The 23,630-nt window shown below is 52.8% G+C and overlaps 8 protein-coding genes across 8 annotated transcripts; 5 read left to right on the top strand and 3 right to left on the bottom strand.

The window, feature by feature from the left end:
* Positions 1–642: 642 nt before the first annotated feature.
* Positions 643–1,624, top strand: AtWU_11174 (cyclic pyranopterin monophosphate synthase MoaC; the record flags this gene model as incomplete). Its single annotated transcript, XM_035506276.1, has 2 exons — positions 643–766; positions 855–1,624. The coding sequence occupies 2 exons, from the start codon at positions 643–645 to the stop codon at positions 1,622–1,624; spliced, it is 894 nt and encodes a 297-aa protein (XP_035362169.1).
* Positions 1,625–1,697: 73 nt separating this feature from the next.
* On the bottom strand, positions 1,698–3,368 carry AtWU_11173 (glutathione synthase; the record flags this gene model as incomplete). The annotated part of the gene is made up of 2 exons (XM_035506275.1): positions 1,698–2,946; positions 3,067–3,368. 2 exons carry the CDS (start codon positions 3,366–3,368, stop codon positions 1,698–1,700), a joined length of 1,551 nt encoding a protein of 516 aa, XP_035362168.1.
* A 498-nt stretch (positions 3,369–3,866) lies between these two features.
* On the top strand, positions 3,867–5,761 carry AtWU_11172 (Clr5 domain-containing protein; the record flags this gene model as incomplete). The annotated part of the gene is made up of 2 exons (XM_035506274.1): positions 3,867–3,982; positions 4,111–5,761. 2 exons carry the CDS (start codon positions 3,867–3,869, stop codon positions 5,759–5,761), a joined length of 1,767 nt encoding a protein of 588 aa, XP_035362167.1.
* Positions 5,762–6,026: 265 nt separating this feature from the next.
* On the bottom strand, positions 6,027–6,412 carry AtWU_11171 (DUF4396 domain-containing protein; the record flags this gene model as incomplete). Its single annotated transcript, XM_035506273.1, has 2 exons — positions 6,027–6,319; positions 6,388–6,412. 2 exons carry the CDS (start codon positions 6,410–6,412, stop codon positions 6,027–6,029), a joined length of 318 nt encoding a protein of 105 aa, XP_035362166.1.
* Positions 6,413–7,279: 867 nt separating this feature from the next.
* On the top strand, positions 7,280–9,112 carry AtWU_11170 (TPR-like protein; the record flags this gene model as incomplete). Its single annotated transcript, XM_035506272.1, has 1 exon — positions 7,280–9,112. One exon carries the CDS (start codon positions 7,280–7,282, stop codon positions 9,110–9,112), a length of 1,833 nt encoding a protein of 610 aa, XP_035362165.1.
* Positions 9,113–10,107: 995 nt separating this feature from the next.
* AtWU_11169 (fungal specific transcription factor domain-containing protein) lies at positions 10,108–12,294 on the top strand (the record flags this gene model as incomplete). The annotated part of the gene is made up of 4 exons (XM_035506271.1): positions 10,108–10,110; positions 10,168–11,964; positions 12,027–12,137; positions 12,202–12,294. The coding sequence occupies 4 exons, from the start codon at positions 10,108–10,110 to the stop codon at positions 12,292–12,294; spliced, it is 2,004 nt and encodes a 667-aa protein (XP_035362164.1).
* Positions 12,295–13,553: 1,259 nt separating this feature from the next.
* Positions 13,554–14,381, top strand: AtWU_11168 (carbonic anhydrase; the record flags this gene model as incomplete). Its single annotated transcript, XM_035506270.1, has 1 exon — positions 13,554–14,381. The coding sequence occupies one exon, from the start codon at positions 13,554–13,556 to the stop codon at positions 14,379–14,381; it is 828 nt and encodes a 275-aa protein (XP_035362163.1).
* A 1,201-nt stretch (positions 14,382–15,582) lies between these two features.
* Positions 15,583–23,110, bottom strand: ags1 (alpha-1,3-glucan synthase Ags1; the record flags this gene model as incomplete). Its single annotated transcript, XM_035506269.1, has 5 exons — positions 15,583–16,145; positions 16,205–16,410; positions 16,493–22,462; positions 22,524–22,699; positions 22,754–23,110. The coding sequence occupies 5 exons, from the start codon at positions 23,108–23,110 to the stop codon at positions 15,583–15,585; spliced, it is 7,272 nt and encodes a 2,423-aa protein (XP_035362162.1).
* Positions 23,111–23,630: the final 520 nt, after the last annotated feature.

The raw sequence follows: 23,630 nt of genomic DNA, 5'->3' as shown, positions 1-23,630 counted from the left end.
GTAGCGTCTGTAGTGGAAATGAAAGTAATCGCCGTGGTACCCCAAGGCCACGAATAGTAAGCCCGTCATTGCTATCTCCGGCCTAGAGGCCTATGAGATGTCCTGGGATTTTGTCTCTGGTTGGATTGGCTCGACCGAAACTAGGAGCTGCGTCTCTTTCAATGGAGAGTCACTGCGCAGACTATCCAAACATACTAGAATCACTGGCACTATGGCGATCATGCGGCAGTCCTAAGAGGGTACTAAGTATAGATATATAGTATCGAAATGAGGGTGGACAAGGGCAAGGTGATACTACTACTAGTTCTCAATGAATATCGGCCACGCGACCATTTATCATTCACTTCAGATGACGGGCTGACCATCTAACATAATCTTCGTTATGATGTACTATCATGAAAACAACCGGTGATTTCTCCTGACCGCAATCCTCACGTGACCCGCACCGGGGATCTCCGCCGCGATTTGCGGCGGGATAATCCCCACTGACAAGAAACAACATCCAAAGCTTCCCCGATAGCTCCTCCCTCTAGACTCACTCCCGCCACATCGCACTCAACACGTATCAAGGGTCAATTCTTCGTCTATCTCACAGTGATCCTATAGCCCACTGTTTGCGCCAACCCAACTATTCTCCAAACAATGACTGAACTCCTATGGCGCAGTCGCGGAGCTGCGCCGCTTTTGTCATCCCTTCGCTGTTCCCGCAGCTATTCAACTCATCACGCCGCCAGAATACCCAGCTGCAACCCCATATTACTTATTGGTAGGTAAGCGATAAATTCACTGAATACTTTCTATCCAGCATCATGTGCCATGCATGTACTCCTTCTCCGCTAACAGACACCAAACAGATAACCCATCATTGCGAAACCAGCATTCTTCGAACTATAAGTCCACTCCCTCCATCCCCCGCCAAACACCAGGGCAGCGCATCCCACGATCATACCTCCCCCAATCAAGACACCACCACACCTCGCGTGCAAACAACAACAATGAATCATCCACCAACAACAACACCACCAAACCCATATCCCTCCCAACAACCCCGGACCCCGACCTCCCACACCTCAACGCCTCGCAAAATGTGCACATGACCAAAATATCCAGCAAACCCATAACCTCCCGCCTCGCAACAGCAACCTGCCATATCCAATTCTCCAACCCGCGGCCCTGGGAGATCCTGCGCGACGGCGGGATGACCAAAAAGGGGGATGTGTTTAGTGTAGCGCGCATCGCGGGGATTATGGCTGCGAAGAGGACACCAGATATTATACCCCTGTGTCATCCGGGAATAGGGATCACGGGGGTGGAGGTGGATGTGGAGTTGGTTGGGCCGGAGGCTGCGTCGGCTAAGCATGGTGATAATGGTGGTAAGTGGGATTTGGGGCATGGGGGAATGAGGGTCGTGGCTAGTGTGAGTTGTGAGGGACGGACGGGGGTGGAGATGGAGGCTATGACGGCGACAATGGGGGCGGCATTGACGGTATATGATATGTTGAAGGCAGTGGATAAGGGGATGGTAGTTCAGGGGGTGAGGCTGTTGGAGAAGAAGGGGGGGAAGAGTGGGCATTGGGTTAGGGAAGATTCTACGAGTAGTAGTAGAGGTGGTTCTGAGAAGTGATTATTTATCTATATATTGTCTATAATAGATATATATGGCAGATGTAGCTGGTGTACAGATGGCGTATATTTTTCTAATAGAGAATGACACTGTCCAGGCTGGAGAATCCGGTGGCAACGCCTCCCTCGTTGACATCTTTGCCCTTGGTCCGCATGAGCCAACCGCCCTGTTCGTTGTGCAGGATGTTGCCTCCAGCCTGGTCCCAGAGGATCGTGCCGTAGATACCCAGTTCTCCGATGACATTTCCGCTGAGGACCTCTCCGTCGGGTCGCAGTGCTACGTTCTTGGCCTCGGCAGGTGGCTGGATCAACTCCATCAAGATCCATCGCTTCCATTCCGTCTCAGGGAGGGATCGCAGGAAATCAGGGATCGCCTCTTTGTAGATGTTGTTCCCACCGCCCTCGCGCTGGGGTTTCAGCACGTGGTTGGCTGCTGTTTCGGGAGCCAAGGCGAGGCTGCGCCCACGGCCACTTGAGGAAAGGTCGTATTGCGGAGCAAAGGTCGCTCGTAGCCTCTCAATCGTAGATGAATCAGTACCGGCAAGGAACTTGGCAAGATGATCCGGCCCCTGGGCTTCCGCGAGCACCTGCTGTACGATCTTAGATCCCGCAAGCTGGTTCAAGACAGTGGGGCATTTGATGGCGGCGGAACGCTCCAGATGGATACGAGCATCCCAGTCTCGCTCGGACTTGTAGTCGGTCGGCGTGTAGAAAGAACGGAGGTACACTGTTGTAACTTCAAACTCTACTCCTTCAGAGTGAGGGGGGCGGTAGATGAGCGGCCGGGAAGGATTGGAGGCAGGAATGTGAGTGTGCGTGAGGACTTCGGAGCTGAGCAAGCGGAACACGGGGATCTTGTGAGTTTGGGTGAGTTGCCTCGAGAGAGCTAATTGATCGAAGACGTTCCGTTCACCTTCCTGGACAACAAAGATGATGCATGTAGGCAGGGCTGGGGATAACTTGGATGATCCATAGGCAGTGTGTGCTGCAGCCAAGCCTGCAGAGAGGGTCTCCACAGACGTATTCTTTGGAGGCTGGCTCGAGCTAAGCAGAGGGTGCGACGGATAAGCGAGGGGATGACCCGGTGGGGAGTTGAGAAGCTCAGTATGCAGGGAAGTCACGAGCGTTGACAACCCGCCGAAGGATGATGAGATGGTGTTGAACTCGACCTGCTTCAAGGAGGGAGGAGACGAGGCAGACGGCATGTGAGGCATGTAATCGGACCGGTAGAGGCCAAGGGAGAGGTTCTGGACGTAACCTTCCTTCTTAACAGCGAGGTGAACATTCCAGAGGTGCGAGATGAAGTCGTCCACGTCAATGAGGCTAAAGTGAAGAACGGTTTAGCATCCACATCTGGAGCTCGAAAGCAAACGAAGTGCAGCAGAACGCAGAAGTTGTTCCACAAAGCTGAGAGCAGAATTATGGCTCAGAGGTGCCCCTTACTCTTCCATGATATCCCCAATCCATTGTTCATCACAGGTGATCGCGGCATAGAGTTGGTTGTACACTGTTTGAAGGGCCTGGGCCTCTTCAAAGCAGGATTTGGGAAAAGGACTAGGAAACAAGGTGACCGGGGCACTGGTCGCCACGACGCCCTGAGGGTCTGACTCCTTGGAGATGAATGTCGGTGCAGGACGGATCATCAATCCATGTTGAACAGTCCAATCTTTCACTGTCCGGACCAGGAACTCCTTCTGTGCGGGGTTCAGGTGGGGTGGATAATCCGCGTAGACGGAGTCGGCCATTGCGAGATATAGTTCAAAAGATGTGTCCGACAGTACCTGACGAATCCACAGTAGTGGTAATGTCAATCTAAGAGTTCAATTCGCAGAGAAGAGAGCAAGAGATGAAGAAGTAGTAGTAGACGAAGAAATCTAGTAATCTGCGGGGAGGCCGCCGATCACGTAACGGCACAACGCGGAGGGGCATATCGGCATTGGATTATTAATCCGCGCCGATTGCCAGTCAGCAAGTCAGGTGACTCCTCAAGGTTGTTGCGCAAGTGCACCGTCTGGCTCCCCTCAACCGACTAGCACTACGGCGGTCCAGAAGCACGACGGATTCGCAGGCGCGACTACGGGGCACAGCAAGCACCCCCAGTGTCTCGAGCAGTCACTCAACATCTTTCACCCTTCCCCAACTTCTCTCCACACTCCACCCAGCTGGGCTGGCTGGGTTGTTATCCCCCCAGGCACTACCTCCACTGGGGAGGGTGTGTCACCTCCCTTGTTCATCCCGTCACCATGGTTTACGACTGGGATGGCAAGCGGGAGATCTGCTATCAGATGTATATCAAGGATAAGAAGGCCTTGGAGGAGATTATGGAATACATGAAGAATGTCTACCAGTTCGCCCCAAGGTCAGTGATTCTACGCACGCGCCATCAGTGATACTTCTTGTGCGCTTCTGTTCACATATTCAATGCCAAATATCCCAAATCTATCCCTTGGCGTCTGCTACTTTATCTAACCTCGCGCGATTTTATAGTAAACGCGCGTTTCAGACTCAATTCAAACGGTGGGGCTTCCCATCGAAACAGAATCCTGCGCATAAAAACGCCAAGCTCGTAGCACGAGTCAAGCAATTATGGGAGAAGAATACAAGTCAGCGGGATATGCTTCGCATACTGAATGAGGAGGGTTTTGAGATCAAAGAGCGGGAGTTGATGCGGGTGCGGGCCAAGAACCGCTGGCTGCTTCGGGTCCCCAACGGGATGAAGTCACAATCGCGCATTCAGACGCCAATCCAGCTGCCCGAAGATGAAGGACTCCTCGCCCTCCAGCAGGAAGTGTACAAAACCGAAGCACCGCCCTTTGACGAGACCGAGAACCTCCCCACCCCCACGACAGACGACCCTACCTCCCCGAACCTACCTCCCGAAGTTCTTGCCAAGCGCAAGGAGCGCCTCGAGCGCCTCAAAGCGGAAAGTGAAGAGCGTTGGGCGAGCAGGAAGCGTCGCCGCCGGACTCGCGGATGGGCAGGGCTGCCCGCTGACCCGCCGGGACCTCCCCGCTTCCCCTCTGAGACGACCATTGACGAAAGCAAAAAGTATCTCGGGCTGGACAATGCGATGTATCGCCAGGTACGGGATCAGTTCCAACGGATCTGTGAAGAAGCAGGCTTCATCAAAAAGACCGTTGCGGGACCTGAGAGATGGCAGGACGCCAAGAACAAACTGATTGAGGGATCACCACATCTCCAGCAGGTGTTCTGGCATGATCCCAACCAGCTAGAAGCTAAAACACTTGCCTTGGATGTGTTATGCACTGATGTGACGAAGAGGATGAGGACTTTGGAGCGGCGAATGACCATTGCCGAGGCCAAGAATGTCCTCGGGATCAATCCGGAGGAGAGCCGCCAGATACGGAATGCATTCTACAACACCCTGAAGGCGGACCATTTCACGAGTAAGCTGGAGGCTGGTGACGAACACTGGAAGGAGTTGAAGGACCAATGGATCCAAAACTCGGAGCTCCTACGTCAGATTCTTGCGCCAGGCCCGGCGGACCCGGAGCACACGGCGAAAGTGAAAGCGCTGGAAGTGCTGTGTCGCGACGTCATGAAGCGGCTTCGCGATGACCAGACCAAGCGGGATCCCGCCCGCAAACCATCCGTCCCTCACGCCCCGGCCCCTCACTCAGAACCGGGCAGTCCTCCAGTCAGCAGCAGCTACGGGAGTGGCATTGCCAATGGAATCAGCACACTCGCCTCGCAGGCGCTGGCCAGTGCTCCGAGTGATCTCAGTGACATGCAAATTGATCCCTCCCTGCTGCAAGCTGCTAATGACCCTTCCTTCGCGACGGGCCCTTCCGATTCCGCAGCTGCTTTTGGCTATGTAGACCCGATGCTGGGGCAATCTGTGTTGCATGTACCTGTCTATCTTCGCATCCATCCCCAGAGTCCGCTGCACGGCGACTCGAAGACCTGGGTGGAGAAGCTGACGGCGCGATCGGTGGCTGAGCTGCAGCAGATTGTCGGCGAGAAGTACCCGGACGCCGTGGTCACGAAGATCGAGGGAATGGACCGTGATGAGAAGGGCAATGAGATTCCGTTTGTGATTGACGAAGATCATGAGCTCGATGCGTACTTGACCCACGTGCAGGGGCGGAAAGCCACCTTTGTGTTTTGCTTGAACTAACATACAACTAATCCGGGCCCCCTATTAAAGGGTGGTCCTTATACTTATACTCCATGGCTTGTAAAAAGTGTTACTATAATTGCCAAATCCAGAGACATAATACCCATGAAGCTGTTCTTCACACAACCGCTAGACGTAGAAAGCCGAGACATCTCTAAATTGATTTTGAGATTACTCTATTGCCGATCCGTAGCAAACGATATACATACAGAGCAGAGGATATAATTACATACTATGGACTACACAGGAATCCTAATCAAGTTCATCAATGACAAGCCCTCCCATACTTCCTCAACCTCAAATAATTATACGGCAACGGCGCCAAATAACCTGCCGCGATAGACGTAGCCGCAGCAGTCCAGAACATTGGGTCAGCCATATTCACCATCCCACCCGTGAGATGATAATCGACCAGATTCTCCGCCGTCTCCATGGCCAACATCGACACCATGCTCATTCCCATGGCGGTGCGGGCAGCCGCTGGCCAGGAGAGTTGGTCAGCGCCACGGCGGAGGAGGATGGTCTCGAGGATGATGGATGTGGTGATTCCGGAGGCCACTATGCTCTTCATTAGACATTCTTCACACGGTTTATCAAATTGCATGGAGACTAGACCGGAGACGTACTCGAGGCGCCCATAATGAGACCCATGCCTAGATGGGGATAGTAGGTTTGGAGGATCCATAGGGCGGAGAAATCACCCAGCGTGCAGCCAACGAGGCAGCGGAAGGTGTTGATGCTGGCGCGCTTCCAGGCGGGTTTGCTCGTCCAGAAGTTAAAGGTGAGGGGGTTTGGGGATTGTGGTTGTGGTTGTTTTGTGGTAGTTGAACATAATGAGGAAGAGTTTCCGGTTGCTGGGGATGATGATTTGTGACAGTTTGAGGTCTGGGTAATAGTGGATCGACAGGCTTGTGTTGGGGAGAGGATGGAAAAGAGGCGACGACTGTGAGGAGTTATGTGGAGGATTGGACTTGTTCTATATAGTAACATGATATTGGGAGTCATGGTGAAATCATATTCAATCAGTTGGGGAAGTGTCTGTGGTAGGGTTACTACTTCTCATCTTATATTGGGAGTTCTAATTTTCCCGCGAAAAAGACGCATTTCCTGATTAAGATTGTCTCCCGCTTATCTCCGGGGAATGAAAGGAGAGCAGCTCCACCGGCATTTTAAGTAGTATCGAGTAACTTATTATTATTTTTGAAGACATTACACGGAGTACTCGGATATCAATCTTTCCTGCTCTGGTAGCATCTTATCACCGGTCCAATGCCGATGAATGTCTTGTCCCACAACTTGGGTGGATCAATACTATGTCCAATCATTTCTTCGTCTGATGGACAGTGGTATGGTGGTATTGCCGATCGACTTGCATATCTCCTCATGTTATTACTATCAGTATTATCAGTATTGGGTGAGGAGTAGTAGCTGCATACGACGTATGCAGCTAAAAGTAGTAGACCCCCGATCACACCTTCCAGCCCAACTGCCAGTAGTAGTACAACAATAAACTATAAAATGGCCGACCCCGCCCGGAACACCTGGCAACTTACTGTCAGCAGCAACAATAACATCCAGACTAGACCCAGATTCACCCCATTCTTCTTCGCTTCAAATGAGACATTAATATCATCATCTCCTTCCACCACTGTCATGACCGACGACTACTTCAACCTAGGCTCGTACGGCCGAACCGTAACGACCAACTCCTCCGACGCCCAGTTATGGTTTAACCGCGGACTGGTTTGGTCCTACTCCTTCAACCATGAAGAAGCCTCCCGCTGCTTCATTAAAGCCAGCAAGGCCGATGAGAGTTGTGCCATGGCGTCCTGGGGCCTAGCATATGCCCGTGGACCAAACTACAACAAGGCCTGGATTCGCTTTGACCCAGTGGACCTGGCCACAACTATTACGGAAATGAAACCCGTACTCCAGCGCGCCCGGGCTCTGGCAGCACAAGGGGCGAGTCCGGCCGAAAGGGCCCTGATTGAGGCCCTGGGGGCTCGGTTCCCCAGAGATGATGATGAAACGAAGCCAGAGGATCTGGATCTCCATGCGTTGGATCGTGCTTATGCAGACGCCATGCGACCCGTCTACGAGGCTTATCCGGAGGACCCTGATATCGTGGCTCTCTTTGTAGAGTCACTCATGTGCATATCCCCGCGGGCTCTGTGGAATCTTGACACCGGCGAGCCCTGCGGTTCCCATACTACCGAGGCTCGTCGGGTGCTTGAGAAAGCTATGGCGTCCCTCCCCGGGGCCAGTAACAATCCGGCCTACTGCCATCTGTATATCCATCTCATGGAGATGGCACCGTATCCGGAGGTCGCACTACCAGCTGCGGATCGACTCCTTCGACTCGTGCCAGATGGTTCGCATATGCTGCATATGCCTAGCCATATTTACGTCGCTTGTGGTGACTATCGAGCGGTTATTGATTCGAACAACCAGGCAATGGCTGTCGACGACAAATACTTTGCCAGGGAGCCGGGCACCCTCTTGTATATCATGTACCGATCGCACAACATCTACGTGAAGGTCTATGGTGCAGTCATCTCTGGGAACTTTGCAGAGGCCATCTCCGGCATGAAGCGTCTTCAGGAAATCCTCACCCCCGAGCTCTTGTCTATAACCACTCCTCCTATTGCGAATTGGGCAGAAGGGTTTCTGGGAGCCATAGCCCATGTCTTGATTCGCTTTGGACGGTGGAATGATATATTAGATCTACAGCTCCCCAAGGATAAGGAGCTATACGCGTCCACGACGGCGATGATCTACTATGCCCGCGGCATTGCTTTGGCGGTATTGAATCGCGTAGATGAAGCCAAAGAGGAAAGAGAAAAATTTGAGGCTGCTCGCAAAAAGGTTCCCCCGTCTCGCTTGAACAGCCTGCCCGTTCGCGAGGTGGACGTCCTTGAGATCGGATCGGCTATGTTGAAAGGAGAAATCGAGTATCGTGAGGGCAACTTTGAGGAGGCATTCGATCACTTGCGACAAGCGACAAAGTTGGAGGATAACCTTGTCTACGCTGATCCTCCGCCATGGATGCAGCCTGCACGACATGCCCTCGGGGCTCTGCTTCTCGAACAGGGTCACGTTAGTCAAGCACAGCATGTGTATGAAGAGGATCTGGGGTTGAGTGAAACCCTCCCGCGTCGGAAGGCAAGATTGAACAACGTCTGGAGTTTGCATGGCTTGTATGAGTGTCTGATTCGGCAGGGGATGCATGACAAGGCTCGGTATATTCGTGCTCAACGCGACGTTGCGCTGGCTTCGGCGGATGTTCCTATCAATGCTTCATGTTTCTGTCGTCTTTCGGCGGTTGAGTCGACCAATGTTTGCTGTAAGTAGACGAAGTCGCAAAATAAGACCTTGTAGGGAGGTTTTGAGCAGACATACGCACTCCCAGAACAGTAGTGAATGAGGTCCAGTATAGATCGCCTTACACATGGCTATATTACTTCTTTGGGACAACCAACAGGCCGGCGGACTTCGGCTTACCACATACGGTAAGACGCCGGTCCGGACTTCCCTAATTCCTGATTAGGATATGTCTTAACACCGAAGAACATCATCATACTATTCTCTCTTCCCCCACTTCAGCCACCATGATCTAATTTTGTCTCATTTAATTCTCATTTACTTCATATCCGAAATTCTCGGACCCTACCTTTACTACGTTTGTCCAACTCCGATTAGCGGGTCAACCACCCTCACCTCACGGTGTCATGGCTCCCGCGCAGCCGGACCACTTAAACGCAACCAAGCGAAGCATCATGAGAGTAAATCCCCAACGACGACCTGTCCCTACTCGAAGACACCGGAAGGCCCTGTCATGCGCTTCCTGTCGCGATCGCAAAGTCAAGTGCGATCGTTCAAAGCCCTGCGCGCAGTGTGTGCGCGCCAACGCCCAAGATGCTTGCTTCTATCCTTCTGCTACTTCTTCTCCGTCGCAATCTTCCCTGGTAGTAAGACCTAGATCTGCCAAAAGGTTGCCGAATGTACCCCGTGAAGATGCGCGAAGTGCAAGTGGGGTCAGGCAACTGTCTGCTGGGCTTTCGCTTGATACGCCCCCGTCTACTGTCACTGCTGGGAGTACGTGCAATGTTGATGGGGATGCTGCTGCGAGAAGGTCTATCTTTCGGTCGTCACCCTTGAATGCAGTGGGTTCGACGAGGGGAATCACAGCCCCTCGATGCTTTGACGTAGAGCCTCAATATGATAGAGGGCAGGCCTCATCTGCATCAGGGGATACCTTCTCTCAATATCTCTCGCCGTTGTCATTTCGAGGGAAGCAACAAAGAACCCGGTTTTTTGGACGGAGTCACTGGGCGACTACCCTTGGGATGGTAAGAATCAAGCTGTTTCCATTTGGCTTAATTGCATGGCTAACAAGTCAACTGCAGTTCCCCGATTTCAACGCCCATTTGCATGAGTACTATCGGAACAAGCAAACTCCCACCAACCCAGGATTCACGGATTACCTATCCTTAAGACGACTAAAACATGATCTGAGGGGACCTGAGAGACGACGACAGAGCGACCAGCCACCCTCTTCAAAACTGATTGGATTATTGCCTGATCGTCCTCTAGCCGAATACCTGATGCGATCATACTTCTCAACCTTCGAGACAACATTACGCATACTGCACGTCCCATCATTCATCAGCGAATGGAATGCGTTCTGTGATCGTAGCGTATCCCACGCTGACGGATTGCTTAATAACAAGTCTGACATCTTTATCGCAAAACTCCTGATGTTAATGGCATGCGCCAGCTGCTTCGCTACCGAGAACACAGAACCACTGGCATCAGCAGGCTTCAGCCCGCAGTCACTGATACAGACATGTCATACTTGGATCTCAGCAGTCACCACATGGCTAGCAGCCATGACAAGCCACGCCCAACTGAATCTGGATGTGATCCAGATCAAATGCCTACTGCTCCTTGCACAGCAAGCAACCGCCCAAGATGGCGATCTTGCCAGCCTAGCATCCGGCTCACTACTCCGCGAAGCGCTGCTCATGGGCCTTCATCGGGATCCATGCAATTTCCCCAACGTCTCCCCATTCTGGGCTGAACTGCGCAAACGTCTCTGGCTGACCATCATCGAGCTGGAGCTCCAAGCCTCTCTGTACAGTGGGATACCATTGGCAGTATCATGGGACGAATTTGACAGCCCTTTGCCATCTGACATTGACGATGAGGACATTACCATCGACTCGCTCCATCTACCTCCCTCGAGGCAATCGAATACCCTAACCAGAACATCCTTCCAGATTGCTCTAGCGCAGACACTAGAGACTCGAATAGCTATATCCAAAATGGTCAATCGGGTACGCCTGAGCGCGACTTACAACAATGAAGTCACCACCCTCAGCGAACGCCTGACAACAGGACTGGCGCAGGCTCCAGCAGACCTTCGAGACGACACCAGTACATCACCCTCACCTAATGACAGCAGCGTCAACACACTGTTCCGCCGCTCATTCTTCCTCTTCTTGCACTACCGCAGCCTCCTTGCCCTCCACCGACCCTTCTTCCTGCGCTTCACAGAAACCCAACTCGACCAGGAACCCTTCATATTCTCGCGACGAGTTTGCGTCCAGACCAGCCTAGCTTTGCTTTCTCAGCTAGAGCGCTTTCCACACCACTGCCCCAACAACAACCAGCCATCAGCACCACTACCTAACAACGACAACCAATTCTCCCCACACATACACCACCTCAAAGGCGGCCTCTTCCGCGACGACCTCTTTCACGCGGCAGCAACAATCTGCTTCGAGCTACGCTTACAAACCAAATCCCATGACCGAGTATTCAATATACCTTTTCCGGGGAGTAGTAGTATCTCGAACTACATGGATCAAAGCGTGTATTATCAGCGGCTGGCGCTGTTCGAGAGCGTGGAGAACACGATTAGGTATTTTGAGGGGAAGGTGAGAGTGGAGAAGAGGGCGACGAAGATGTTTAGTATGTTGACGATTCTTTTTATGGTGGTTAGGAGTGAGATGGTAGCTGTTAAGGATGGAAGTATAGATGGGGGTGGGGGTGAGGAGACGGTGCCGTTGGGTGTCGATGATGCATGTCCGGTTGCTTCGAGGAGGTGTAGAGATGTGTTATTGGAGGGACATCAACGTCAGGATGAGGGGAGAGGAATAGGACACTTTGCGGAGGGAGAGGGTGGTGGGGTATATCAAGTGGTAGGTGTTATTCATTGTCTTCTGCTGATTTTACTCTGGGTATACCAGCTAAGTTTAAGCAGGCAAAGTCTTCGCAAACGCAAGGTTTGAAACTAGATACAGCTGTAGATGCGTGTCATCATACGAATGCCCCGCGGCCAGTGGCTTGGGATGATGCTGCAGCTGATGATCTGGTATGTATTTGCAATTCTGCTTGATTCTTATGTGCCTCGATTCTGACTACGTCTTTATATGTAGAGACAGCTTGACTTCGACTGGTGTTTCGCGCTTGATCCGCTGTCGCCTTATCCGATAAATAATTGGGCGGATTTGGATCCTCTAATAATGTGAGGCAGCCATTCCAGCTTACAGCGGAGATTGGCACGGCACACAACATAGGACTTACGAGATATACTGGTGGTTCGCAGCATGTAAATGGAGCATAGGATTGTTGAGGTCGATCTTAGAGATAGGTACTACTGTTCCCGGGGTTTCTGCCGGGGTAGGAGCAACCCTCACCCGGACCCCGAAGCAGTGGATCATAACTTGGACAGTCTGCCCATACTGGCGGTGCATGTCTCAGTGGTACTTCAAGGATGGCATACTACCGTGCTTGCGCATCGACGCAGCTGGTGCATAAGGAATGGCGGCCTACGAACCTCCCTGCGACATTACAGACTACTGTAGACACCCTCCGAGTGACCATTACAGCCACACAGAATCCCATCATATCCGCTAGGTGCCTTGATCACTCCAATGTGATCACTACTAACCGGTTTCTCCTCGGAGACAGCATTGTCGACCCAGTCTCGACTGTTGGGGGTTCAACGGCAAAAAGCGGACACCCCATCCACACGTGACGCCGGGGATTGCCGAGCGTCTCAACAAGGGAGGCGGGTGCCTGCACGGCCGAAGGGAAGGCCACCACCAACTCGTATGGTAGTCCCCCTGGATCCCCCTGGATGCACCCTTATCGGGTGCAAATTGGTTAGCAATGTAGTATATGCATCTCCCCTAGCTGCTGATCTGCCTATCTCTAGAGGTCTAATTCGACCAAAATGTGACCGATGGCGCCTTTTGGTGTCCGGTGAGTTGGGGTGTTTGCATTGTTTGCATGGTTGGGGGTGGCATTGCCGACGAGAATCCCCAAGGAATTGCCGGCGGGGGGCAAGAAAGAAAGGGAGCGTTGTAGCCAACTCAAAATACTCAGTATCCTGAATCCAAAAGACTGTCCGACAAGGTCACTGCAAAATCTCTCTTCAACATCAGTTATCATGGCGTCCACTGGCACAGGTACGTGAGCATCAGCACCAGCAGAATAGAACCATCCATTCTTGGCGTTTCTGGATAGACTCGCAAAGCGGCGGCTCCCCACAGATTTTACCTTTTCCTCATCTTTTCCCTCAACTCCCTCCACAGCGAAATCTCAGCGTGTCGTTGCCTCTGTTCCTGTACCATCTTTGTTGCTTCATCGAGTGCCAACTTGCAAACATATCGAAAACCCTGCGCTTCCATTTTTGATATCCGTTTGATTTTTTTTTCGAGTTCCCCTGGCTGTGACTCATCCTCGTGGTGCTGCATTTTTGTCCTCCCATCCTCTTCACACCATCATGGAGTCCACAAGGCTTGTTTCGCGACTGCAGCGGATGTATTCCAGGGTCGGGATACATACCTTCCCCCGGTCGGGGATGCAGTCAAGTTCACGAGCCAGCTTTCCTCTTCCCTCCCAGCGTGTCTCCTTTTTCCCACCTCGACAAGCCGCCTGCTTCTCAACCACCAAGCCACCAGCGTGTGCTAATACAGACGCAGACCGCTTCACCTCTGCTCTGCACCAGAACAAAGACTGGGCAGCACAGATCTCCAAGGAAGACCCCTCACTGTTCCCAACGCTCGCGAACGGCCAGCAGCCCGAGATCCTCTGGATCGGCTGCTCCGATTCCCGATGCCCCGAAACCACTCTTCTTGGTCTTAAGCCGGGCGATGTCTTTGTCCACCGGAACATCGCCAACGTCCTGCACGCCGGCGACCTCAGCTCCTCTGCCGTGATCGAGTACGCGGTCCGTTACCTGCGCGTCAACCATGTAGTCCTCTGTGGTCACACCAGCTGCGGTGGTGTCGCCGCGGCCCTGGGTAACAAACAGTTGGGAATCCTGGACCCTTGGTTGCTGCCCCTGCGCCAGCTCCGGGCCAAGAACCTGGATCTGCTGAACTCGCTGCCGGCTGATCAGGCGAACCTTAAGCTGGTTGAGCTGAATGTCTTGGAGGGAGTCAAGCTGTTGAAGGAGAAGAGCGTGGTGTTGGAGGCGATCCAGGAACGTGGGCTGCAGGTCCATGGGCTGATTTATGATGTCGGAAGCGGTGTTCTTCGGGAGTTGGACACGGACGAGTCGGAGGAGGCGATCAAGGCGCGGCTCACATCGTTCAAGGTGGATGTTTAGGAAGGAGAAGGGGTTTTCGTTTGGGAGTCAGTTCGGGTCGGGTTCAGTCCATCTGTTGTTTCTTTCCTGTGTTATTGTAATCAGCGAACGGCAAGTTGTTAGCCAATGTCGATGCATTTTCATCATCTTTCGTCTTTCCATCTTTCCATCTTTCCATCATTCCACATTGAAGGAGCAATGAGCTCATCAAGTAGCGTTTTTTTCCCTCATGATAGATGTTCAAACAAGTAGATGACGAGAGAGAGAGGGTATGTATTGTGTGCACACAGTATATGTATGTGATGGGGACAGCAGTGTTAGGTGTGGAGTCAAGCAATCCGTATTAACATAATGGGAGAAGTTAGATGGAAGGAAGAGGATGAAGAGAACTAGAAAGGAGAGAAGAGAGAGAGGAAAGAGAGGGAGGGATGGGGGGGGGACAACTGTTCCAGAGTGTCTCTCTCTCTAACTTCCCACTTCCTCCCGCATTCTCAATATTATTAGTTCGTCTGCCTCGCCCGGAAGGACCGCGGTGGAGCTCCCGGTTGTCTACATCGGGAATAGTCCCGGCCGAAGCGGGAGTTGTTTCGGGACTCCCTTTCGGATTCTGGTTTCCTTTTTTTTCTTTTTCTCTTTTTGACTAATTGATTTTGTTCCCTTTTGGATTAACTATAACATAATCGTTCGGATTATTATTTTGTTGCTAGTAAAGCATTCTTTTCTGCGGTTCCTTTGGTAAATGTTGAGAACCTGAGGCAGCAATCTATCCCTTCCTGGGTTGTGGCAGGCATACGACACTGGAGAGATGGTTAGGCTCACTATTAGGCACCTAATACAAGCTACTGACTACTGGCTACCTCTCGCATCTCATCCAACACTTCTTACGATATGCCATTTACAATCAACGATTCTAAACACTCTCGCACGATCAAAGATATTAACAGCAGATGAATCTGCAGGGATCTGTTTTCCAATCCCAAAATGGTATTCAATGAGACGACCGGAACCTTATCCGGTTCATCATGCGACCTTCTATATACATACAGAAAAGATTATATTATGACAGACAGTAAGAGTATATCCAAGGGGTGTAGGTAGGTAGGTAGGTAGGTAGGTAGGTAGGTAGGTAAGGAAGGAAGGTAAGAAGGAAAGAATGGTGGGGACGTATGTATAATGTTCATGCCCAGTGGTGCTCAAGCGCACCACCACATCATTAAGGCGTTCAAGGTTTGGAAAGCTGCTCTTTCCGGAAGAAGAGGAGGAAGCCAGCACACACCAGCAGCTGACAAAACAGGGCCACCCAGAACCACGCATTGGCCACTGCACTTCCTCCAAAGGTAGGGTCCGGCGACACAGGACCGGGCCCGACGTTATTCGGGGCAAACGCTCGGGCACAGATGGTGGCGATGGAACCAAGCACCTGCGAGCAGATCAAGGTGAACAGCATGTGCATGCGGGTCAGGGTCTGCAACAGGATAATACCGAACCCGAGACCCTGGATCGAATCCAACACACCCAGCCAGAGCCAGAGACTCCGTGAGGCCAGAGCTCCGCCGAGATAGCCTCCGGAGACCCAGGGAAGGAAGTAGCCAATGCCCGAGACACCCCACCAGATTTGTATGAAGCGAGGCGCCCCGAGTCCGCACGCAAACACGGGCAGGAACCAACTGTGGGATTTGAAATAGCGGCTGACGACGAACAGGAAGCCCGCCCAGACGAACCCGTAAAAGACGATACATAGGATGACGATTTGCCAGGCCTTAGCGTGGTTGGAAGACCAAAGGACTGCAGAGTAGAGTTAGCTTGCCAGTTCGACAAGATATGGCGGGAAGAGATAGACTTACAGCCCCAGTTGCGACCGTAAGGTGCGCTAAGGAAGAAGTTTTGCAGGATGACGGCAACGAAGTTCCAGAGGACGATCTTGCGGCGGAATACGGACTTGTAGAAGGAGGCCACCTTTCCAGGGGTCTGGCGATAGTAATTGGGAAGTCCGAAGAGCAGCAACAATCCAACAGCCCAGAGGAAGATTGCAATCGGGTAACAGATGGCACTAGAGGAGATCATTGTTAGCGAGCCGAATGACTGACTAGATGGCTGATTGATCGATGAATCAGGGGCTTGAATATACTCACGTCATCTTCCAGCTGTTGGCGATATTGTTCGTCGAGGTCAACAAACCCTGGCTGGATGCCTTGGTCAGGGTAGAACCCCAGTACCAGAGTCCGATAATATAAGCCGACTGGATACCCTGGATGAGACAGGCCCGGAAGATCCAGGTTTCAACCGGCGCACCACCTTCATCACCAAAGTTCAGGGCGAAAAAGATGGAACCGCTAGAGGAGGCAGCGGCGTAGCATCCACTGCCGATGTTCTGGATCCAACCCCGGTTGAATGAGTTGGGTTCGAAGTGGGCGGAGCCGATCAGGAGGAAGGCAAGGCCATAGAAAAACCAGGGAGCCGAGAGGCAAACTACCGATTTGAAGTAACGGAACACGAGCCACCAGAGGATTGAGGTGATCAGGTAGGTGGTAGCGATACCATAAAGCTTCTCGGCCGTCTCACCGACCTCACCGGTAAGCAAGGTCACCTGGTAAGAGTTTGCTGCAATGATCTGACCCAAGGCAAGGAACAACGAGTAGACTGGCCAGTCTCCGACACGAATCTGCATCCACTTGCGCAGACCCGTCGGAGGCACGTAATCCTTACCCAGGAGGAACTCGTCGTCTTCCGTATCACGAGACTCTCGATCATCGTCGCCACTCACCCGAGAGCCAGTGTCATCGTAGTATGAACCAACGGGGGAGGCACCATGTTTGTCCCGGAAGACGGACGAAGCGGGGGACTTCAGACGACCCAGTCGAGCATCGCGGAACTTGTCGAACCATTCCTTTTCACTCTTAATGAGATATTCTTCAATGCAAAGCTGGGATTCGGAATTCGAGCCGTTCAAGCCGGTCAGCTTCTTGTCGAATGCCTTGTAGTACTCGCCGGTAGAATCGGTGAAGAAGGGGTCGACCTTCTGCAGCTTAAAGTCCGTCTTGGTGCCAACGACCGAGTCCAGAGATAGAACAGATGCGCTACTGAGTCGGCTACCGGCATCCCCAAGCCTGGGTGGCGGGAGGAGGCTCTGTGTAGGAGTGGGAACGGGTCCAGGGCTGCTAGGAAGCTGTCGCGGATGCAAGGAGTCTTGACTATAACGGCGAATGCCCGGGCTCGTGGCCATACCAACTCCCTGCTGCTGGACCGCCTGCAAGCGACGTCCTTCCTCGACCTGGGCCGGGGTGAGAGTGTACTCGTCGTCCGCGTCCTGCTGATCGCCAATATCCTCGTGGTCTTCTTCAACGTCAGTCATGGCCCCGGCCGTGTCTTCGTGTTCGGGGATACTGTCGCGTTGGCGTCCACGACGGCCACGGCGCTCTTGATGACCAGGTCCGGAGCGAACACCAAGTGAGAGCTGCCGTTGCAGACCGGACCGCGGCTTTTCAGTACCGCTGGGGCTGATATCGCGACTGTAGTTTGTTTTCGGATCTGTGACATATTCACTGAGACGGTTCAGGTTCGAATAGCTGCTGTCCCGAGAATGGGCCATGGGGGTCTGCATTCCCGGGGGCATCAGTGGGCTTGACGGCTGGCTCAAGATGCCACTCGGCGTGGTAGTTCCAGACGGGGTGAAGGGTCGACCATTATGTTTGACCAATTCCTTGTTGTGCACTTGGATGGCGGTGGTTTGCAAGATCTCCAAGTCTTCCACCCACTGGGCCACCGGGAAGCGCTGTTTGGCGGACCGGGCACGCATCATGGCACGAGTTTCCGTTTTCGAACTGAGCGCCGCGTCGATAGCCAGCTTGAATTGAACGAGCAAATGAGAAGTAGAAGTCGATTCCACATTGTACCACCAACCTGGCATCTGACCGAGACCACCAACCCGGGCACCGATACCCAAAGCTCCCTTACGTCCGAACTCGACGGCGACCAGACCAAAGGGCTCGTCACGAGAGGGAATCAGCGCGAATTCAGCACCAGAGAAGATGTAGGGGGGCAATGCCGTGAATTCGGGCCTGGAAAACACTCGTCCGGGGTAGACCTTCATCATATGGTCCAGTTTGAGGGCCGCGAATTTACCGTAGAGATCGATGACCGGTCCAACACAAATGAGCTGAACATTGGGGCGCGCTTCCAGGACAGCAGGCATGACGTCGGCGATCAAATCAACACCCTTCTGCATCGACCAACGACCAACGAAGACAAGCAAATCGGCGTCAGGGTTTTGTTCCAGACCGGCCCACTCCTGAGCTTGACGCTTGAGGTCACCTCGTCCAGCTTCGTAAGTCGGATCCACGGTCACATTATCACCCATAGCGCTAGCCTGTTCCTTGCTCCATTCACCGACATCGGACGGATCAGGGTTAGGTAGGTTTCCAACCTTTCGGAGACCCCAGAAAATGGGGTAACGCGCGTAGGACCGCTTTCCATACTTCTTTGACACACCGACAGCACCGAAACCCTGTTGGTGAACACGAAGATAGCTAGCACCCGAGTGGAGCAAGTTGAACACCTCGCCGAACTGCACGTAATGCCTCACGGTCTCGATATCCAGGTTGAACACAGAGCAAACTTCCTCCTTTTCTTTCTGCGTCCGCATGGGCCACAGACCTTGGAATTCGGCGTTGTGCAGGGAAAGACAGGCAGGCACTGTATCTGGGAGTAGATACAGAGGAGCCAGGGAACCGTGGTAATCGTTGATATGATAGAGGTCGATCGGGAATCTCTTGCAGGCCTCAGCAATGCACTGATTCCAGGCGGAGTAGTAAATGGCGCTGTTCAGGTCGTCCATGCGGGCGGGGTAAGGCTCTGACTTGGACTGTTGACGGAACACAGGGGCATCCAGCAAAACGTAGGTGATGTTATTCAAGACGTGGTACTGGACCTGGACTTCGTATGAATTGCCAAGAATGGTGACGTGCATGGGCTCTGCGGGTTTATCCACGGGGTAATCAACGCCCCCGACGCAGGGCACCACCCAGATCAAGTCTTGATGACCCAGAGTCTTACCCATGAGTTGCGCCATGACACCAAGGCCACCAATCTTGATCTTGATGGCCCAATCCTCAATGTCGTACTCCATGGTGGCAATCAGAACCATGCGACGCTTGCCGCTAGCAGCACCGCCAATCGCCGTGTCGGTCTGGAGGAACCCGGACTTGTTTGCCAGACGCATTAGAGGGTTTGAATTTTCCTCATCCATGCCACGATTGCGCTTGAACTTCCGGCGCAAAGCCAATGGGATCATCTGGTGCTTCTCGCTCACACCAACCTGGTTGAATTTGACCTTGTAGAAAGACTTCATGAAAGCCCACACACCGGCTGCGCCCGTGATGACGGGGATGATCCAAAAGAGCACATACATGGCGATCTGGGTATTCTGATGCCCGACAGGGAACAGCTGGAAGCGCATGGTCCCGTCATCAATGAAGATATTCCACGAGATGTAGGGAGAGGGAGGATGTTCAGTGATGTTAATCAGTGTGGCGGATAGCGAAGAGGGCGGCATGCGATCGAGAACGGAATCATTGTCAGCGTCACCTAGGACCCAACTTTGGTCAGGCTCCCCGTCAGGGTTCATGCCCCAGATGTTCAATTGAGCCTGAGCAGGCCATTCCGCGGTGAAATGGTATTTCCAGAGACCGTCTACACTGTCCTGCCGGACCACGTTGTCCAGACCTGCATCATATCCATACTGGTTGTAAGGACCGTTGAAGAAGACGTGAGGGAAACGGCGTGGGACATTCTCGTCCCAGCCCGCGTCTCCCTCTTGGACGTAGTCGCTGCTGCCGGTCCACCGACTCCAATACTCGACGCGGACATGGTTTCCTTTCCAAGACTGTCTCTTGGTTCCTGACCATTCGAGTTCCTCAATAGTGTCGTTTCCACCCTTGTAGTCCATCCAGTCGGAGAAAGTGGTTCCCCAATTGGTTGAATAGCGATACTTATCAGCACCAGCGGCGTGGTGCTGGATGAAAAGAGTACCGTTGGATTCCTCATGGAGCAAACTACTCGAATAGTTTGCACTGCTGAAAATCATGGGATTATCGATCTGGCCGATGCGGAAGAGGAAATGGTCGACCGCATTGGTGGTCGCGTTCCCACTCTCTGTGCTGACATTGTTGACAGTAAGACGATGAATGCCGTTGTAAACGCCTGTCAGGTTGGCAGCCCACAGCCACACGCCGGGGATCTGGCCGGTCCAGCTGGTGTTAGTAGCGGGGACTGACTTGCAGTTGACACTGTTAGAATCGACGGACGGGACCTTTCCAATTTCGGTCGACGACGAAAGGGTAATTGACTTTGTCACCGAGTCGCAATCCATTTCTTCAGAGAAGTAGATTTCGACCTCCACATTCTCGTCTGCGTTCGGGGCCACGGTCGAGCGGATCGGGACATCGTGTCCCGGAGTGAACTTCGTGATCATCGGCCTGGGTTTAGTAAAGCGGGTTTTAGGCACGTATGCCCGGAATTCATAGGCGTCCATGGTCATATTAGCCAAGCAGCCACTGTATGCAGTCGAGCCGTTCAATCCCAACTTAGTGGGGGAATCGATCAGCTGGTGCTCGTCATACGGGTGGAACAGGTTTTTGACCCAGGTGCCACTATCAAAGGGGGCAATGAGAGCTGTATCATTATCCGAGCAGTCAAACTTATAATCAATGGTGCGGTTCGTGTTGTGGTAAACCAGCCAGACGGGCTGGTTATTTGCATCCGAACCCAAATCCTGCACATCGGCGTTCACATCACGGAGGATGGACCAGAGTCCTGTCTCGGTGGCTGTGCCATTGGAACCGAGATAATACACGTCTTCGGTGTGATTCGAGAGCTTTTGAATAGTATAGCCATCATTGAGAACAGGGAACTGTTCGCGCATCTGATACATGTGCTTAATGATATTGCGCACAGGATGAGACGGGTCACGATGATCGTAGGCCACTGTGGGGTCATGGCAGCCCTGGCGGCCAGACTCAATGGGCCAGTTATAGTACTGAGATGATTCCAAGGAGAAACAGCCATGATCCCTCCAAGCGGTGGCAGGAGACATGGCCTGCCGACCGTAGATGTAGTTGGATGCCGTGGCATCTAGAACGTAAAACGCCTGTTCCTCGCCCCAGAGAAGGAGTGGGATTCCGGGGAGCAGAAGAGTCGTGATGTACAATCCAAGTAACTGGCGCTCCACGCCCTTTTCCACAGTAGGCCAACGGAAGACATCCTGGTTGGTAGCCCCGTACATGTGGCGGGGGTCGAACTTGCCGGTATTCGCATTGACGAGATCATTCGACTGCAGCATGAGATTCCAGGCATCAACCCAGTCGACCGGCACATCGTAACCGGCAGCCAGATTACCATCCATGCCCAGGAAGCGGGTCAGCGCTCGGTAAATGGAGTAGTGGAAGGCTGCGCCGTCGATCGCCTCATGTCCTACTTCACGCAGGAAATACTGGGCGTCAGAAGTGTTGGTCAGCTTCATGGCTGCCTCCGCCGAGTCAGGAAACTGATTTGGCTGTCTACCTCGGCCCAGGTAGATAGAACCAAAGGTATTACCACCCGTAATTTCGCCCGCAATGAAGAAGTTTTCCTTTCCAACGGCGCGGGCACACTCGCGGTACGCATTGGACATATCTCCGAGAGCGTCAACGGTTGCCTGGGTCGCCTTGTCGTACCGGAAACCGTCAATATCAAGGGATTGGATAATAATGCAGGAGTGGCGGATCAAACGCTCGCGCACGGAGGGAACCCATTCACGGAGTCGATCCTGAACGGAGGCGAATTTGGCCAGCTGACGTTGCCAATCGGGGAAGACACCAAAGGCCTCAATATCACCATACTGGTCGAAGTCGCTGTTGTAACATCCGACCAGTTCCTCGGTGACTGAAGCTTGAACGGGGTAGCCATCCTCGAACCAGAAGCGGGGGTAATCGCATGTGTCGTTATAGTCATTGCCAATGTGGAAGTCCACGTAGCGGCGGTCAGTCTTCCACACCGTCTGGTGTTCCTTCACGGAGAAAGGGGTAGTGGTGTTCAGATAGCCATCAAATCCGATCAAATCGCCCATCCTAAACATTGAAGGTGAGTATTTTTGGGGTGTGGAACAGAAAAAGGCAGCGGTTAACTTACGTTGCGATGGTGTTATCGAAGATGACATACATCCCCCGCTTATGGATCTCCGTGATGGCGTTGCGCCACGTCTGCAGGTTACCATAGTGTTGATCGAGCAAAGTCGTATCCAAAGCCGAATAACCGTCAGATCCCCAGGGCTGGTTCATCAGGATAGTTCCGGCGAGATAGAGGCCCTAAACGAATGTTAGTAATTAAATCGCAGCATCGCGCAAGCCACGGAGACCGACCTTGATTCCCATGCCCTGCAAGTAATCCAAGGTGTCCAGCAGGCCGGCAACATCACCACCATGGCGCATCTGATTTGAGCGGAGGTCGTGCTCGAACAGGGTGCCATTGATGTTGTCGTTCGTGGGGTCACCGTTGACGAAGCGGTCGAGAAAGAGGGTATAGACGGGGAAGCGCCAATTTTCCGGGGAGGGGAAGTAGTCCCCGGTGTGATTGGGCCATGTTCCCCAATAGTCCGCCGGATTAGTGGCGGACTGGTTCTGATTGAAGTTGTAGTCGACGAGGGACTCGTCGTAGGGCCAGGCCGTTGCTGTTGTTGCGAAACAGGCGAGCAGCGTGCCGGAGATAGCCCACTTCATGCTGGGTGGGAAGGTCGAGTCGACCCGGGATGACCACCGGTCAACAAACCAGGAACAAGACGTAGGGCCAGGTCAATGCGAGATTGTTGAGTTGGCCAGAAGCTGGGGAGAAAGAATGGGTTCTGCCTCGTCACCACGGTTGACTGCGATCTCTCTTCGCTGGGTTGGGCAGGTCACTCAATGATAGTCGGTTGGGTGGATGATGAATGCGACTGATAACGAGCGATAGATAGGGTGCAGATAACGAGAGAAACACAGCACGCTTCGTTAACGAGTGAAATCTATGGGGAATCACAATGCAACAACAATCAAAACAAGAAACGATGCATGAGATCAGAGATAAGATGGATCCAGCGAGAGAGGGGAGAAGAGGAAGTGGAAGAGAGAAGGAGAAAGAGAAAAGATGATACGAGGAATAGGAGGAAGGAGAAAGTGTCAGAGGGGAAGGAAGGATGATGAGGACAAAGGCGAGAAAGCCAAATGGAGAAAAAAGCTAATCAGTCCAACTAATAGTAAGATA

The sequence above is a fragment of the Aspergillus tubingensis genome (genome assembly GCF_013340325.1).
Source record: "Aspergillus tubingensis WU-2223L DNA, scaffold_15, whole genome shotgun sequence".
NCBI classification, from domain to species: Eukaryota; Fungi; Ascomycota; class Eurotiomycetes; order Eurotiales; family Aspergillaceae; genus Aspergillus; species Aspergillus tubingensis.
This window is presented reverse-complemented; position numbering and strand designations above follow the sequence as displayed.